At 36.9% G+C, this 18,405-nt stretch overlaps 1 protein-coding gene across 1 annotated transcript in view; it reads right to left on the bottom strand.

Annotated features, from left to right (window-relative positions):
• KHDRBS2 (KH RNA binding domain containing, signal transduction associated 2) overlaps window positions 1-18,405 on the bottom strand; it is a 520,521-nt gene that overhangs the window by 171,872 nt on the left and 330,244 nt on the right. The window contains exons 5-6 of the mRNA XM_079781604.1: window positions 14,653-14,780; window positions 7,907-8,105 (exon numbers count right to left, since the gene is read on the bottom strand). Of these exons, the coding sequence (XP_079637730.1) occupies window positions 7,907-8,105; window positions 14,653-14,780 (327 nt within the window). The remainder of the gene's footprint in view (window positions 1-7,906; window positions 8,106-14,652; window positions 14,781-18,405) is intronic.

Below are 18,405 nucleotides of genomic sequence, written 5' to 3'. Positions count from 1 at the left end.
TGAACTCATTTATGGAATTTTAAGGACTATTGATTTACCAGTGAATTTTTCTAGTTTTCTCTTTGTTACTGGAAGGATGCTTCAGAGTCAGAATTAGATGATAAGATGGGCTGGAATGCCAATAGGCTTTGTTAAGACTGATGGAGAGAAAAGCACCTCAAAACTTTGTCAAAATGAGTTTTATAAATTAGGTTAACATGATTGATTGTACTTGGTCAAAATTTCTTATGTAGCATTGAATTCATGTCTCTTCTTGCTTTGTTGTGCCCCATATAACTCTTTAATATCAGAGTGTTAATCATTGGAGAAAATATGAGGTAATTTAAAAATAAATTGGATCTATGTCTTTGGAAACTAGAAATTATTTTGTGCACCTCGGGGGTTTTTGTTATTGTTTTCTTTTTCCATGCTGCACCAACATATCTTACCTAATAATAGAGAAAGATGTAAATTGACCGTACCTTCACTATGCCCACAGCCAATCAGAGTGAGTATGCAAATTAACCCAACCAAGATGGCGGTTAATTTGCATACATACCTGGGTCCTGGGAAACTCCTTGGCACCCAGGTCATTCCCAGCCGACCATCAGGCGGAGGCTTTAGGCTTGGGAAGGGGCAAGCCTGCCATCGGAGGGGTAGGGGTCCCCTTCCCAAGCCTAAACCTGGGGCGGAGGCTTGAGGCGTGGGCAATCGGAGGGGCGGGGGTCCCCTTCCCAAGCCTAAACCTGGGGCAGAGGCTTTAGGCTTAGGGAGGTGCCGAGCCTGTGATTGGAGGTTCTGGGGGGGGGGGGACCCTTCCCAAGCCTAAAGCCTGGGGAGGAGGCTTTTGGCTTGGGAAGCAGCTGAGCTTGGGATAGGAGGGAAGGGGAAAATATCAATGGAAAGATATCCTCAGGTGAGGATAAAAAGAAAAATAAAGAAAGAAATGTCATATCCTATGAAAGACACATCTTGAAAATGCTTAAAGAAAGTTGTAATTTTTTCATGGTGAAGGGACTGGAGTTTGTGTTGATGAAAATACCTTGGCAGCAGCAGGGTGATGGGGCTGGCGCCTTCCCCTGATCAGCCCAGTTGCCTCAAGCAAAGGGAGGCCAGACTGCATCTTAGGTCTGCTCCCAATGGGGTGCGGGCTTAAGCCATCTGTAGGATATTCCCTGAGGGCTCCCAGTATGTGAGAGGGGGCAGGCTGGACTGAGGGATCCCTGCCCAGTGCACGAATTTTGTGCACCGGGCCCCTAGTAAACAATAAGAGAGCATTGAAGCATTGAAGCCGATATTTATATTGTCGGTTTATGTCAGGGTGTGACATTCTGATGGACACTTGCAGATGTTATGTGCCTTTATCTGCGCATTTAATTTTCCCATTCAACATTTGTTAAAAAGACAGCATCAACTCTTACTTATTAACGCTGCCAACATGGTTACAGCTAAGCACAGCAGTATAGACAGACTTTCAGTACTAGAAAGAAGCTAAGGTTACATAGTCAATATTTTCTTTAAACAATACCCAGCCCCCTCCTCCAGCCCTCCATATATACTTCCCTAAAAACGTTGGCATTGTTTTTTTCTAGGGGAGGGCATGGCAGATCCACAGTTTGTGGGTCCTGAAGATTATACAAGTATGAATTCTATTAGAAAAAGTTTACAAAACTATGAATACAAATTAAACATGAAAGTGAATATTTATTTTGAATGAGAAAGGCAATCACAACTAATTGCAAAATTTAAAAAGCTGAAATCTTATAAACCTTACAAAATCCTGAAAGTGATATAGCCTTTTTATTAACTAACTACTTGATATACCGCTATACTATTTTTCCACATTTTGGAACAATTATTTTTGATCACCTTCTAAAATTACAATATTTTCTGAAGTTAGGACAGAAAATTCAAGTTGTTTTTTTTTTTCCTCTCTAGCATGGCTGATAGAAAAGTTTGGTATTTTTTTATAAAGTTTTGAAAAGTTTCAGTTTCACAAGTTATTAATTGGTATGTTATAGACTATTAGGATTATTGTCAAAATCAGGTAAAATTCTATCAAGTTTTTTTATAGCTGAGCTGAATGATATGGAAGAGGTTTACACAGAACAAATCTGGCCCAATACAGTTCAAAACTTGTTTCTCCATCACTAAACACAACTTTCTGCACCAGTGCTGCCGTAAACCATCAAATAGTCTGACCTTGGTCCATGAACACGTGTATCCATGAATACTAGCAACTGTATCCCTAGAATCATTTCTATAGCAGAGTGTTAGGAACATGTAATTTATACAAATAAAAATATTCCACTAAATGCAAACTAAATGAATCTCCCACACAAACTTCACAAATATCAAAATCTCACAAATAGCCTTGTCCACTCTAACCCCACCTGACCTGAGGGGAAGTGTGACTGGTGGGGAAATGATCTCAATTGAAGGCAGGTAGAATACCTTACTTGTGCAACTAGAGACATGATCCTCTGAGCACACTCATGAGGCCCCTCTCAGAGTCTTGGAAAGGAGATTCTTTTGCTTCAAGGTCAATCCTTTACTGCCCAACCCTTCCCACCCCAGCCCTCCCTTCTGTCTCCCCACTCTCATATACGAACACATTTGAATGAGCTTTGATTGATTTTTATTCACCCCCACATCCACTTGTCATTAGACCCTTCTGTTTCCATCTTCAGTATTATCCTTCACCTTGATATTTTCAATCCATTCCTATGCTCAGAGCCAAGGCCACATCTCAGTGAGCCTCATTCTTGTTCATCCCCTAAATCTTTTACCCCTTTTTCACTCTATTCTCCAGTTCACCCTAAGCAATTGAGAATTATAAATTTCCCTAAAACCTTAGTTTATCCTCCGCTCAAAAACCCTTTTATTACAATAAGAGAAGTTATAATGTCAGAATTTGAGGTATCCTGTAACTATAATATTACTTCTACTGCTATCTTAAATGAACTCTGTCTCCCAAATAGCCCTCTCAGATTTAGATTTGCTTTGAATGGACCCTTTTCTACCCTTTTTTTTTTTTTTTTTTTTTGCATGGAACTTCCTGCCTCTTCTGTCTACTTCTCAGAGTTATACTCATTCATCTTAGTTTTCTATTATTCTTTTCCTTACCCTCTTAGAGGTTTTTAAAAACACCCATAGCCATAGTGATAATTCCCTTTAGAAGCAGATATACAATGTGTGGCAAAAGTAGGCTTACAGTTGTATGTAAAACAGTTTATTCTTGTATTATTATTTATTAATGATTGTATTATTTTCCATACCAACAACTGTAAACCTGCTTTTACCCAACCCTGTAGTCTCTCTTTGGCATTAATATATGCTATGTTGTGCTTTCATTATTTACTATTTTTATAAAATATATATATATATATATATATATATATATATATATATATATATATATATATATATTCACTATATATATGTAACATCTTTCTAACAAAATCATCAGTAGGTTCAATTCAATGGCTATTACCAAGCACTTAGAACTACAAAGATGACATACATTTAAGAAACACTTTCTGCGTTTAGGATGTTTAATCTTGTAAGTGGGAGGAGATAACAAAAATTACTTCTAATAGAGGGTAGAGTAAGATAAGAGCCCTACACAGCAATTACATATTGTATGTTAAAAGTTAGACTAACCTTAGTCTCTCCCACTAGGTGGCATGCTTTCGAGAGTAGAGACAAAGTCTATTTGGACACAGTTTTCATATTTCCAGTGCTTAGTTTCTGCAGGAATTGAGCTGTCCATAGTGGGAGGTGTTCTTGTCGGGGCTGGGATATGTCCTACATATCACTAAGGGGATCCAAACACTGACCAGTGGTCTGGATGCAAGGTATGGAGGACACATGACCTGTGGTAGTATATGCATGTCAGCATGACAAAGAATATGTAGAATAATGTGACAGGCACAGAAGCTTTGGAAACAGAAAACTGGATGCCATCCTCAATCCCAAGGCTCAGTTTCCCATCTACTAGATTGTCCATGCTATCATGAAACCAAGTGAATTAATATTCAGTGACCAAAACCTAGTAAGTATTCAAAAGATTAAGTTTTAGTTGACTCCCATTGAACATGTTATCCATTGTAGAGCTAATCAGCTTCATATTTTGTTGTGTGGGTGTGTTTTTTTAAAACGTACTTTTCAATTCCCTAAATCTACTTCAATCATGGTGACGGACTTGTAAAATGTAAAGGAACTCTTCTTAGCAGAAGGTCAATGAAAAGAAGCTTTAAAATACTTTAAGTCTGGATTAGGATGTGTATCAAACTAAAATCCCCATTTTTTTAAAGATTGAAGCTAACACTAATGATGGTTATAAACAGCAATCTCACTTACAGTAAGCTGTTTCTTGTCAGGCAAGTTGCAAGGAGTGGATTTGATCACCCATATACATTCTATGTGATCAGAAGCTTAAGGTTCAGACTCAGCAGGGGAGAAGGAAAAGTAAGAAGAGTGAAATGGCTTGTGGTGTCATCTGTAATAAAGGGAAACCTTTTCTAAGAAATTTTATTTGAAAGTTAAGAACTCCTAGAGATTTTCACCACCAACTCAGCATGGTACTATTATTTTGTTACCAAGACACTTTAACTTTGTTTTTCCTACCCTTACAGAGAAATCAATAGTTTAAAATTAGAGCAGAGTAGAGGCTCTTGAGTGTTAATCAGGGCTTGGTACTGAGACTTCTGAGGTTGTTGTAAGCAGCTTATCAGCCATGCATTAAACTTTGTATGTACTCATTGACTAGTTTATAGAAAAAGAATTAAAATACAACATATGACAGGCTTTAAAAATATAGCAAAAAAGAGTTTTTACAAAACAGTTATCTACTTTTTCCTGTTATCAACAGTACATTATCATAGATTTATTTTGGGATATCTGCCAAATTCATAATATTTTCTCCTCTGGAAAATAGTGTCCCCCCATGGTACCCTTGGGGTTAGGTCCCCAATAACCATGCTTATATTTTGTGAACTTCACCCCATTCCTCCCCTCTTCACTGGTGGCTGATGACTGGTAGATTCCAGGCATAATTTTCAGAAACTCTCGCCCTATTGTCACAGCTGATTCACTAGTGTGAGACACCTGACAAAAGGATTCCTCCAACTGGGGATCTAGATTAGACTGAGAGACCGCCAGCCAGTCAGCATCTGTCGGTGACGAGAACTAAATATAAGCTTTACGAAAGCAGATATTTGGTCTTTGTTCACAACTACATCTCCAGGACCTTCAGAACAGTGCCTGAAATAAGATACAGGCTTAGAAATGATTGAGTGAATGAAGGCAAGGGATTAGATACTTTAAAATCTAAGTTAAAAATCAGATTACATGACTTTACATAATTTCTTTGACTTTAAGAAACACCCTCCTCCTAGATTTCTCCTTTCAGAATATAACCTTTTCCATCCACATTTCTACAAACTCTTGATGTTTTTTTTTAATTTCTTTATTGATTAAGGTGTTACATATGTGTCCTTATTTCCCCATTACCCACCCTATCCCCCTCCACTCATGCCCTCACCCCCCTGTTGTCTGTGTCCATTGGTTAGGCTTATATGCATGCATATAAGTACTTTGGCTGATCTCTCCCCCTTACCCCCAACCTCCCCTACCTTCCCTCTGAGGTTTGATGGTCTGATCGATGTTTCTCTGTCTCTGGATCTGTTTTTGTTCATCAGTTTATGTTGTTCATTATATCCCATAAATGAGTGAGATCATGTGTCTGTAGCTTACTCTTATTTGCTTTGTATTCCAATGATTTCTTCACTGTAAACTGGAATGCATGTGAAAGGCTACAATGTTTTGCCAATCTTGTTCTCTTTCATGGTGCCCCGTGTATGCCCTGTAGATTATCTGATTAATAACACTATTGACCTCTATGACCTGAACAGCTTTTCTCTCTTTTAATTTTTGAAATAAAGACATAACTGTTGAAGCCTTTATTTAGAAGGGAAAAATACCGTGGTGGCAATGTACATAAAGATGGTAGAGTGGAAAAGATTCTTCAGAGATTAAAAATGATCCCGTCATTCCCGTTGTGGATTTTAATTCATTCATTTAGCAAGTACTCATTTCCTACATCCTATGTCTCAGGGAAAAGAGGGCAGAACCAAAAGTCAGCTCTGTTTTTCCTGGCCTGAGGGCCTATTTTAGGGTAGAATATGCTTTTTTGCTTCTGATTTTGAAATTTCCAGGTTGTCTAAAATTTTAAACGTTGAGACCTGATGTTATATAAATGATACTTTAGATCAGGGGTGGGGAACATCCAGCCTTGGGTCTGCATAAAGCCTGAGAAATCGTATGGTCTGGCCCTGCCGAGGCATTAGGGGTGAGTTAATTTAATGTTTGATCAAATATAGCAGGCTAATTTTTTCATTCTTTTTCGTTAATCCTCATCCAAGAATATTTTTCCATTGATTTTTAGAGAGAGTGGAAGGAGGGGAAGAGACAGAGAGAGAGAATGATCAATCTGAGCGAGATACATCAATTGGTTGCCTTCTACAAACCCTGACCAGGGCTGGGATCGAACCTGCAACCAAGGTACCAGTTCTTGACCAGAATCAAACCCAGGACCCTTCAGTCCACAGTCTGACGCTCTATCCACTGAGGCAAACTGGCGAGGGCATAACACGCTAATTTTTATGCTGATAATTTTGTATGGCCCGAGAATGATGTTATAAATATCCAAATGGCTCTTGGCAGAAAAAAGGTTCCCCACCTCTGCTTTAGATGAACACATTTCCCTTTTTCCAGTAGAAATGGATTTATAACAATAATTTTTCATCACTCTTGCAGGTATTAGTCAATGTTTCTTATTTAAGCAGTAACATTATTCCTAATAATTAATACACTCTAAGCACTAATATACTCTTATTGATACCTATCAACCATGTTCACTTGAATGTAGGATTAAGTTTTACTTGGTTATTAACCAGTCCATAGAAAATATGTTTTGAGTACCCAGCATGTGACAGTAAGTATCCTTGATGAGTTTATATTTAATAAGTAATCATTTACAGGGGACATTTAAGAGGACAGCATGTCTATGGGTGGTTGAATGAAACAAACACCTAGATTAGGAAATGAGAACACTGAAGAGGTTGATGGCAAAATTAATCTGTTTCACAGAATTATGATCTGGCTTGCATCAATTCAATTTAACATTTACAATGGACTTATTCTGATCACACGAGTGAATAGGAAACTTTTAAAATTTTCACTATCAGGTAGGGGGAGTGGATACAAGAACTAGAATACAATGTGACCTGTGGAATACTAGAAAACTAGATGAAAGGTCAAAGGGTGTATCAAGGATACAGTGGATGGGAAGGGAGGGAGATGTTTATAGATGCCGTGTTTCTTTTGTTCATTGTACATTTTTTTAAAATTCTTCATATCTGCCAATCCCATATCTTTCATATAGTGAAAGAGAAAGCAAGGTTATTTATATGAAAGACCAGTTGCATGGTTATACATTATTACCAACGTTTATAATATAACCATATTATACTTGTCAAATACTTCTGAGTGTTTTATGCTGACCTTTATCATATCCCAGGAGAAGCATCTGAATATATGACGATTCACATTATGTTCACAATTATTTCCATTTGGAAATTGATGGAGTCTTATAAAGATAAGAAAACCTCAGGATAGTTTCATTCTTAAAATGTAAGCTATTTAACTGGTACTAACAACAATCGAGGCACCTTGTAAAATGAAAGCTTTTCTCAAAATGCTGCTGTTTACTAGTACGTGCACTGTTGAAATTCTGTTGCAGATGACATTCCCTTTCTGCAACAAACATCATCTGCTAGATTCATAGCATATAAGTCTTTGAGGCTTAGCTTGTTACTCAATTAACTAAAATCTTCCTAACAACCGCCTTGTCGAGGGTACTTACATATTCTTCATAAGCCTCGTGGGCTGGAGGAGGGGGTGCCCTGTATCCTGGCACCGTTGGGGTCCCCCGAGCTCGTGGGGTAGAGACACCTCTTGCTACAGGGGGCACTGGGAGAGCGCCCCGGGTCACAGTGGTCCCTCGAGGAGTGAGAACACCTCGTCCAGGTGGTAAGGGAGGCGGAATGGCACCCCCACGACTCCTAGGAAAAACAGGACATGTTCAGATGGGAAACACATGAGGAGAGAAAGGGACAAAGGGACTAAAACAGATAAAGTGCTCCTTTTATAGCCTCCACACCATGGGAAGAAACCACATTTATTACCACAGGGGTGTGTGTGTGTGTGTGTGTGTGTGTGTGTGTGTGTGTGTGTGTATGTGTGTTTAATTGATTCTTCAGAATGTAACGTACTTTGATCTCCACAGTAAATACTGGTAAATAAATTTTGTAAATACTGGTTATGACTTAGCTATGAAAACCATGTAAAATACTTTGATATTTTCTTTTATAAAACTAAATAAACAAACAAACAAAACCAACCCATTCTCATTTTTGTTCCACACTTACCAAGAAGACCCAAATGAGAGCATTGTCTAATCTATGACTCACTGGACCATGTAGGAAACTGAGCTAAATGTCAATGTCCCCTCCATGCTGGAGTTTATTGACAGTGATGTGCAATGTTGTCATTTACCAAAAAAAATAAAATAAAATAAAATATCTGTCTGCACTTTAATACTTAATAAAAGGTGAAACTCTAACCATGGTGATATCATTCTGTTTATTATAGGAGCTCAAGCTCGAGGTCACTTGAAATCACAGCTCATTGTCACTGATTTATTGTCATGCATGTAATCCCCTGAACTGGTAGAGTCCCTGATACAATTTATTTTCCTCTGGTAACTATGGTGCTAGTGAAATACATTAGGACTCTGCAATAAAAAATAAATAAATAGACTGAATACTCTGTACTACAGTGCTTGACACAAAAGTAACTTGTACTAAAAGCCCTAGATCAAATGGATGCAGCCAATTTTTATGGTATTCCGAGGCCTTTGGAAAGGTGGAGTGCTTGTCTGAAGTCTTTGGGCAGAAGCATGGTTATTTCACTTTTTATTATGTCTGAAAGGCTGGCCTGCAGAAAGCACTGCTTTCAGCAGGAACACTAAAGCTTGGGGAAAAATAATGATCATTGGGATGTCAACAATCACACGGTTTGGCTGCACCCACAGATGGGGAATGTAGGTTATGCTTTCTGCTATGAATAGCAGTCAGCTGGCTCTTTCTTGCTTGCAGAAAATGAGCTCTCACCAGTGAACAGTAAGAATGCTGGTAAAGCTTTTAAAAGTTTTAAATAGATTACAGAGTTGAGGAATAGAGGAATTATCAGAGAACTTATTGTGAGTCTAATGTATAGAAAATGCACTCCTAGACCGGGGGAAGCTGAAATATAAAAGACCCAGAAGGCCAGGTGCCTGCTTCAAGCACAACAGAGCCGAGGAAGCAATGTTCTACATTATCATGATAATGTAATACCATATTCTATATTATCATGGTAATATAAAACACATCTATAAAAAGCATGTAAAGACCAATATTACCTTTACTGGACTGAGCATCTATCTGTTTGTTTCCTCATAAACAGGGTGAGCATATTTCAAGGTTTGCTGAGTATCGTTCTGATTTACAGCTGTTGTGTTAGCTTGCTGTTCAGTTTAGCATTTTAATACTCTTAAAAGTGTCCATGTGGGGCTAGTAAATTATATGTCACCTACTTTAAACTACATTCACAAGCCCAGGGTATATCACTGAATAATCACAGGTAAGTATTATAGCTCACTGGGCCTGAGGTGGATTTTTTTTTTTTTCTGGTGAGTCAAACCCGATTCTGAATCTGTAACAATTATTCTTGTTTTAAAATGTTATGATCCTTTCCCTAGCTGGTTTGGCTCAGGGGATAAAGCATTGGCCTGTGGACTGAAGGGTCCCAGGTTTGATTCCAGTCAAGAATATGTGCCCTGGTTGCCAGCTCGAACCCAAGTAGGGGGTGTGCAGGAGGCAGCAGTTCTCTCTCATCATTGATGTTTCTATCTCTCTCTCCCCTCTCCTTTTCCTCTCTGAAATCAATAAAAATATATTTTTAAAATTTTTATGATCCTTGCATCAAATCTAATTTCTTATCACATTCCTTCATCAAATGTCTCCAAGACACAGCCCTAGCAAACCTGTCTCCAGAATCTGTCCTTCCCCTGGGGTATTAACCCCATATCTCTCTTCTCCAATTCAACTCAAGATTCAAATCACCTATTTTAGGATATGATCCTTGGCTGCACCCACACTATAGTATTCTTTCCTTCATTTTATTGACTTCTTGAAATTTCCTTGAAATTAATTCTTCAAATCCCCATTCTTTAATTAAAAAAAAAGGGTGAAGGGATTAAGAAGTACAAATTGGCAGTTACAAAATAATCATGTGGATGTAAGGTACAGCTTTGCTAATATAGTCAATAATCCTATCTAATAAAGAGGTAATATGCAAATTGACCATCACTCCAACACAGAAGATGGCCAGCCCCGTGTGGACACAAGATAGCCGCCACAAGATGGCCGGCAGAGGAGGGCAGTTGTGGGTGATCAGGCCTGCAGGGAAGGGCAGTTGGGAAGGACCCGGCCTGAAAAGGAGGCAGTTGGGAGTGATCAGGCCTGCAGGGGAGGGCAGTTAAGGGTGACTGGGCCAGCAGGGGAGGGCAGTTGGGGGTGACTAGGCCAGCAGGAGAGGGCAGTTAGGGGCGACCAGGATGCCAAGGGAGGACAGTTAGGGGTGACCAGGCCTGCAGGGGAGGGCAGTTAGAGGCAATTGGGCCAGCAGGGGAGCAATTAAGCATCGATCAGGCTGGCAGGGGAGTGGTTAGGGGGTGATCAGGCTGAAAGGCAGAAGCGGTTAGGGGCAATTAGGCAATCAGGAAGGCAGGCAGGCAGGTAGGTGAGCGGTTGGGAGCCAGCAGTCCTGGATTGTGAGAGGGATGTCCCAGATTGGAGAGGGTGCACGCTGGGCTGAGGGACACCCCCACCCCGCCCAGTGCATGAATTTCGTGCATCAGGCCTCTAGTAATTCATAACTATGTATGGTTCCAGATGAGTACTGGAAATATCAGCGGGGGGAACATTTTGTAAAGTATGATTGTCGAACCACTATGCTGTACACCTGAAACTAATACAAAATAACATTAAATGTAAACTGTAATTGAAAAATAAAATTTAAAAATGCATCTAAGTATTGTTTTTGCCACTCTGTTGGAAATACTCTTGACTGACATCACAAATAGCCTACTGATTTCAAAATCCACTCAATTTGTTTACAATCCCCTTCCCATTTCACCTCCCCTATTATACTTATCACTGAAGACTTCTATCTGGAAAATGCCTTCTTTGGACTTTAATACCCTGTTTTTCTCCACATTTCCTCCCTCCTCTTTCTTACTCTTTAACCTCCATCACTGGCTCCTCTATTCCTGAACGCCCCTTGGATTATGGGAATATTTTCTGTCCTCTATCCTTTTTATTTTATTTTTCTCATGGTGCACCCTGCAGTCCCTAACTCTAATGATGGCTATTATCTGCTTCCTTCTTAACACTTGCCATGTCCCAGATTATGGGTTTTACATCAGAAGGTTCTTAACTTGTCTGCACATTAAAGTTACCTGATAACCTTTGAAAATTTCCTAATTCTGGGCCATACCTCTGGCCAATTAAACCACAATATCTAGAAGCAGGAGCCCTCACTGATTCCAATGTGCAGACACTTTGAGAACCCCTGCCTATACGCACCATCTAATTTTAAAATCTTCACAAGCTTTTTATGTAGCCATTTCTACTGGTAAGCTGTTCTAACGGTTCGGAACCAAGGCACGGAAAGTACAAGTCACCTGCCAAAGGTCATGCTAGCACATCCAAAGAGTTAGATTTAATTATAGGAATAATTATTGCCTTCATTTAACTTGGTTGTCACACCTAATCTTAGTTGATGATACAATAGTCTCTAACCGGTTTAGACATCACAAAGGTATGTTTGTCTTGGGCCCTCTCTCTTCTCCAATACCTAATTAGGCACTAATTCCCACAAATTCTAATCTCTAATCTAGTCCTACATATCTACCCTCCAAGTGGTGTTCATTTCTCTTTTGGATAATGGACTTGTCTTCTACCTGGCTTTCCTGCCATGAGTCAGTGTCTTTTCTCTATCACCCACAGTGATGACTGAGTAGTCTTTTTTAGAAACAAATATGATTACTCCCCTCTTTAATAAACTCCATTAGTTCTCTGTATTGATTCTCATTATAGGAAACAAAAGCCTTCAAAATATGCCCCTAAGGTTTCATTTTCTACTGTTTGCTCTCACTCAGCATATAGTGGTGAAGGGTGTTAGAGATGTCATATATCTTAAGTCTTTAGTTATATGATAGAAATTATTATAATATATATGTGTTTTCTAGTATGTATGTATTATCAAGAGAATTAGTTTTCATAGTTATGTTTAGTAAAACATAAATTTCTTTATGTATATACTATCAGAGAATTTGTTTTCTAGTATGTATGTATTATCAGAAAATTAGTTTTCATAGATATGTTTATTGAAACAAATTTTTTAATTAAATAAATTTTCAACAAATTATTATAGAAGTTTAAAATATTCTAGGTAAAATTCTTTTTGAATATGTGTAAATGTTATAATTAACTTAATAAAGACAATTTCGTTAACATGTAAAAATTAACATTAACTTCTGTTTTGAAGGGTTTTCTGATCAATGTAATTTTCTGTTTGAGAAGGTTTTTCCTTATTCCTTATTTGTAGATACATTTTATCATGTGGTTTGAAATAGAAGACAACAGAGCTCTGCTCCATTTACTTTCATTAATGTTAATACATTAAAGATATCAATAAAGCATTGAAAGTGAGGTTTAATTTTCAACAGTAATTGTCTTTTCTTTTTTGCAGTATTAGATCTGTAAGACATATGGGATATTAAAAACCAAAAGCTTTCAGTCAAAATTTTCCTTTAAAATAATTAAAAATCTAGACCATAATACAGTATTCTTTATTAAGTCATTAAGGAGATTAAAATTTTAGTACAACATTTTACTGAAATAAAAATCTCATATAGTTCACTCAAATATGGCAAATGTGATATTACATTAAGCAACATTAATAACAAAATAAAATCTATTAATGCAATGATTTTATAATCTCAAAAGCAGGTCAATGCATTATTTTTTAAAATGGTCTCAAGGAATATAAAATGGGAACAGAAATCTCTGTAGACATAAACTGTCATTTTTGAATTATAAGAGCAACAAGTTCATGATTTAAAACATATGATTTAATCATTTTAAGGTATCTGCTATGTCATTTCACAACCCAACATAATGAGGTTAGCACCATAAATTGTTTTAATAAGAGGCTAATTCCATAAAAAGTATGTCCATAAAAAAGTTATGTCACATTTTTAGCAATAAACAAATGTTTCTGGATAGCATTAAGAATTCTGTTTTTATTTCTTAAAGATAAAAGTGTAAAAATAAGCTCTAGAACATTTTCAGAAGTGTTGCCTTTAGTCAAATGTAATTTTAAGAATTGCCACATTTTACCTTTATATACTTATTGCCTTCATGTTTTATTTGGAAATTTATCATTCTTAACTCTTTTTTTTTCTGGTAAGTAAGAAACTGTTTGAGGCATTTATGATTTAAATATTAAAATAGTGGTCTTTTGACAGTACTGGTTGAAAATATTTGGAGCATAATTAACAAATAAATTGAAACAACAAAGTATCCTAGACTCTCTTAAGATGATTTCTATGCAATACAAGAAATAATATTCTAGATCTATGTCTTTCGGAGATTTGAAGGCCAACTATAACAGGGTGAGAGAATGACGGAGTTACAATGTCTGCGTATGAAGGCTATGAGTATTTTTTACTTCACTTCTTTGCAAACTAATGCTTTCAGTTGAAAGCTTGACAATTTCAGAATCCTACAAAACAAATCCTCTCTGATGGCCAAAGACATTGCACAGTCAAGTGTAACTAAACTTTAAATACTCTTACCATCTGCCAAGCAAGAAGTATGCTTCTGGCTTTCTCTAACGGTTATATATATGTACATACATGTATGTACATATATATACATATATGTAATCTATGTATATATAATCTATCATCTATCTATCTATTTATCTAATATCAACTATCTCGATACATAGCTGGCAAGTTAATTCAAGGGTTACTTAAGGCACAGACAACATTTGTAACTTTCTCTTTACACAAGGTCATCCTGATTCAAAAGCATTTAGTGTGTCATCTGCATGTCTTAATCCTAGGGACAGAACCAAAAAGTAGAAAGACTCAGGTTTGCTCCTCTTATTTGCTTAGGGTAATTGTTTAGAGCTCAAACTGTGATTCCTGGAGTCAAACTAACTGTTTGACCCGGGGAAAAAGTCCGATATCTTTCTGTATCTCAATTTACCACCTGTATATAATATTTCATCTTGGTATGGAGATTTGATGAGTTAATTTTTGAAAGTTCTTATGTACTTTATAAGCATTCATTGTTGTTGTTTTTGTAGAGGTGGGGGTTATTGTTGCTGAGGTTGGTGTTGCCTATTCCTTGCTGTGATCATGCCACAGAGCAAGCCAGCAAATCTTGCCAGCCTCATTGGCTACTAATTTACTTAAAGTAAAAACCAATGTACCTTGAAGGCGTTGTGGGGGCTATTCTGATCCCTCTGCCTCTAATACCTCTGCCACGACCAGAGTCTTCCGAGCCATTTAAGTAGGATAATTCACGTAGTTGTTCCTGACGAATTTCATCATTATAGTCCTAGAAAGAAAAGAACATGATCTGGTGAGTTAAAAGAGGGTCTGGGGTCCTTGGAGACTAACAAACACAGTAAAAAAGGAAATTTTTCATTTACTTTCTGGACCTTGTATACAAATATAAAATGATATAAAAGTGTATACTTTAAATTCTTATTTGTACATAGAGAAATTGAAGTTGCTTTATTTATCAAGGAAGTAAGTACTCAGCAGGAAATCAGATGACTTTTGCTGGGATATTAATTGATGTGTTAGCCAGAAAAGGGAAGATAATGATTTGGAGTAAAATCTTGGCATGTACCAAGGTGATGATTGCTAACAATAGAATAAATGAAAAACAACTTATGACTGCATGATACTCATATAACTCCTGATGCATAAACCATAAAGGGGCAATCTCATGGCCCACAGTAGATACTGAGTAGATATTTTATTATGTTAAAATAATAAAAAAAGTGCAAATAATAGGGACAGTGTCAGACAACTGGGAAGCTGTCAAATCAAACCAAACAAATTGATAGGCAATGTTTAAAAATAAGACATTTTCTGTGTTCTAGCATTAGACTGACAGAGAGTTATAGCGATAGCAGAAGGCAAATTTCACAGTAAAAACCAAAGATTTACTCGAAGTCAAAGGAACTATCCATCTTTCTTCAACGTGGAAATGTATCAGTCACTTCAATATGACCAAAGAGTGTATCTGAGTCACTGAAGATGAATGCTATCTTCAAAAAAACCCACAAGTGTCAGTCTCACCTGTTTCTTCTTTTACTAATAAACACATGCACCTGATTAAACACTACAAAGCTGAGTAATTGGTTCTGTCCAAAACATCCACTGAGATATTTGATTCATATCAAAATGTTCTTGAAAGTTGGTCCTGTCCAAAACATCCATGAGTTTATTTGATCCATACCCGATGGTCCTTGATATTTGGTGTCAAAAATATCCATGCTTATAAAATGTCTCTGAGTTAAAATAGACCATAATGTTTATTTACGTTTTTGGTTTACAGAATTAATATATAAAATATCATTCTTTTATTGGCCCAATCATTGTGCTGTGGCTGTATTGCCCCAAATTACCCTTCTTGCCTAGGTGTCCCAGCTGGTAATGGCTCATGGGGTTAGGTACATGGGTTAAGGTTCTAATCTTGAAGAAGAACAACATTTATATTAAGCATGATTTCTGAGAAAGAATCTTGCAGTTAGAGAAATGCTCAGAGGACAAAAAGCTGAGGAGGAGATCTCCTGATTCATGATCTGTTAATATGTCAGCACATATCAATAATCTTTTGGGCGTGGACCAAATGTGTCTATGGATGTTTTGGACAAGACCAAATTTCCTGCAAGGGATTTTGCCAAATAGTCAATCTGATTAAATTATTTTTTCAGTGTAAATATATATTTAAGTGAAATATCTAGTAGATTTTCTAGTGCTGAGAAGATGTTTAGGAGATGAGACTAGAGATATTTGTAAAGGCCAAGCTAACAAATGTTGTTTGAGACTTAGTTGTGGGACCAAAAATCAAGTCTATTATCTCATTATAGTTTAAAAATAAAAAATAAAACAAATGGAACTACATCAAACTAAAAAGTTTTTACACATTAGCCCTGGTCTGGTAGCTTGATTGGTTAGATCATAGAACCAGTATGCTAAGGTTGTGGGTTCAATCCCTGGACAGGGCATATATAAGAATCAACCAACGGATTCATGAATGGAACAACAAACCTCTCTCTCTCTCTCTCTCTCTCTCTCTCTCTCTCTCTCTCTCTCTCTCTCTCTCTCTCCCCCCCCCCCCCTAATGAAAAAGTTTTTTCACAGCAAAGGTAACTGTCAACAAAGCAAAAAGACAACCTACTGAATGGCAAAAGATATTCTCCAGTGATACATTTAGTAAGGGGTTAATATCCAAAATTTATAAAGAACTCACACACACCAAAAACAAACAAAAAATTCAATTGAAAAATGGGTAGAGGACCTGAATAGACACTTCTCCAAAAAGGACATACAGATGGCGAATAGACATATGAAAAGATGTTCAATATCACTAATAATCAGAGAAGTATAAATTAAAACCACAATCTGTATCACATTACAATAGTCAGAATAGCTATAATCAATAAATCTGCAAAACAACAAATGTTGGCAAGGATGTGGAGAAAAGGGAACCCTTGTTCACTATTGATGGGAATGCAGATTGGTACAGCCACAATGGAAAACAGTATGAAGGATCCTCAAAAAATTAAAAATGAAACTGCCTATGACCCAATGATTCCATTTCTGGGTTGATATCTGAAAAATCCCAAAACACTAATTCAAAACACTATATGCATCCCTATGATCATTGCAGCATTACTTACAACAGCCAAGCTATGGAAGCAACATAAGTGCCCATCAATAGACGAGTGGATAAAAATGTGGCGCTGCATATATACAATGAATAGTACTTAGCCATAAAAAATAATGAAATTGTATCATTTGCGACAGCATGGATGGACCTAGAGGGTATTATGCTAAATTAACTAAGTCAGACAGGGAAAGACAAATACCATATGATCTCATTTATATATGGAATCTAAGGAACAAAATAAATAAACAAAATTGAAACAGACTCATATACTCAGAGAACAGACTGATGGTTGCCAGAGGGAAGGGTTGGGGGGACTTAGTGAAAAAGTAGAAGGGATTAAGAAGTTCAAATTGGTAGTTGCAAAATGGTTACCAGCATGTAAAGCTCAGCATAGGGAATATAGTCAATAATATTGTATTAACTAAGAATGGTGCCAGGTGGGTACCAGAAATATTGGAGGGACCACTTTGTGAAGCATATCATTGTCTAAACACTATGCTGTACACTTGAAGCTAATGCAAAATAATATTGACTGTACAATGTAACTCAAATAAAATTGAAAAAAATTATGCCAGTTTAGCTCTACTTATATATGTTAAACTAACATGAAATAAAAACTGTGTGCATTCACCTATACACCTCTATCTAGAAAATGGCAGGTTTGCTTTCAGCCTTATAAGAATTTCTAAAGCATGGGTTTACCTACAAAATCTGTCTTGATTACAAGCAAAAGTACTAGTCCATCCAAAGGCATTTATTTCCTTCTTTTTAACATGTTTCATTTATGTTTATCCTCTTTAGTACCTGGTTATAATAATAATGGGCTCAACACAGTTGGCTGACAGAAGAGCTATACAGTAGAAAATTACAGTTTCTAGCCAGTCATGAATTATTAAATTTCTACCTCTGAATTTTCTCATTCAAGCAACAACCAAACTGAAGAATAAACATACTTATTATTTTATTAGGATCAGGGAATATGATGAATTGCTATTTCTGAATGAACTGACAAGCCACCATAAAAATGAAAAATCCCATAATTTTCCATGTATATTCCTAATAAGAGGGGATCTTTACAGCTTCTTATCTGAGGAAGACCAATGGACTCTCAGGGTCCTTGTGAATTGTTAAAAATGGATGCATTTTCATTGTTCACTGAAGGTTGAGATAAAAATAAACAAATTGCAGATTAATTTAACATATGTAAAATATATTTTAGAGCATATATATTTGATGCCAGAATCAAAAAATATAAGAAGGTTGGTGGAGTCCTATT

The sequence above is a fragment of the Cnephaeus nilssonii genome, assembly GCF_951640355.1.
Source record: "Cnephaeus nilssonii genome assembly, chromosome: 9".
NCBI classification, from domain to species: Eukaryota; Metazoa; Chordata; class Mammalia; order Chiroptera; family Vespertilionidae; genus Cnephaeus; species Cnephaeus nilssonii.
This window is presented reverse-complemented; position numbering and strand designations above follow the sequence as displayed.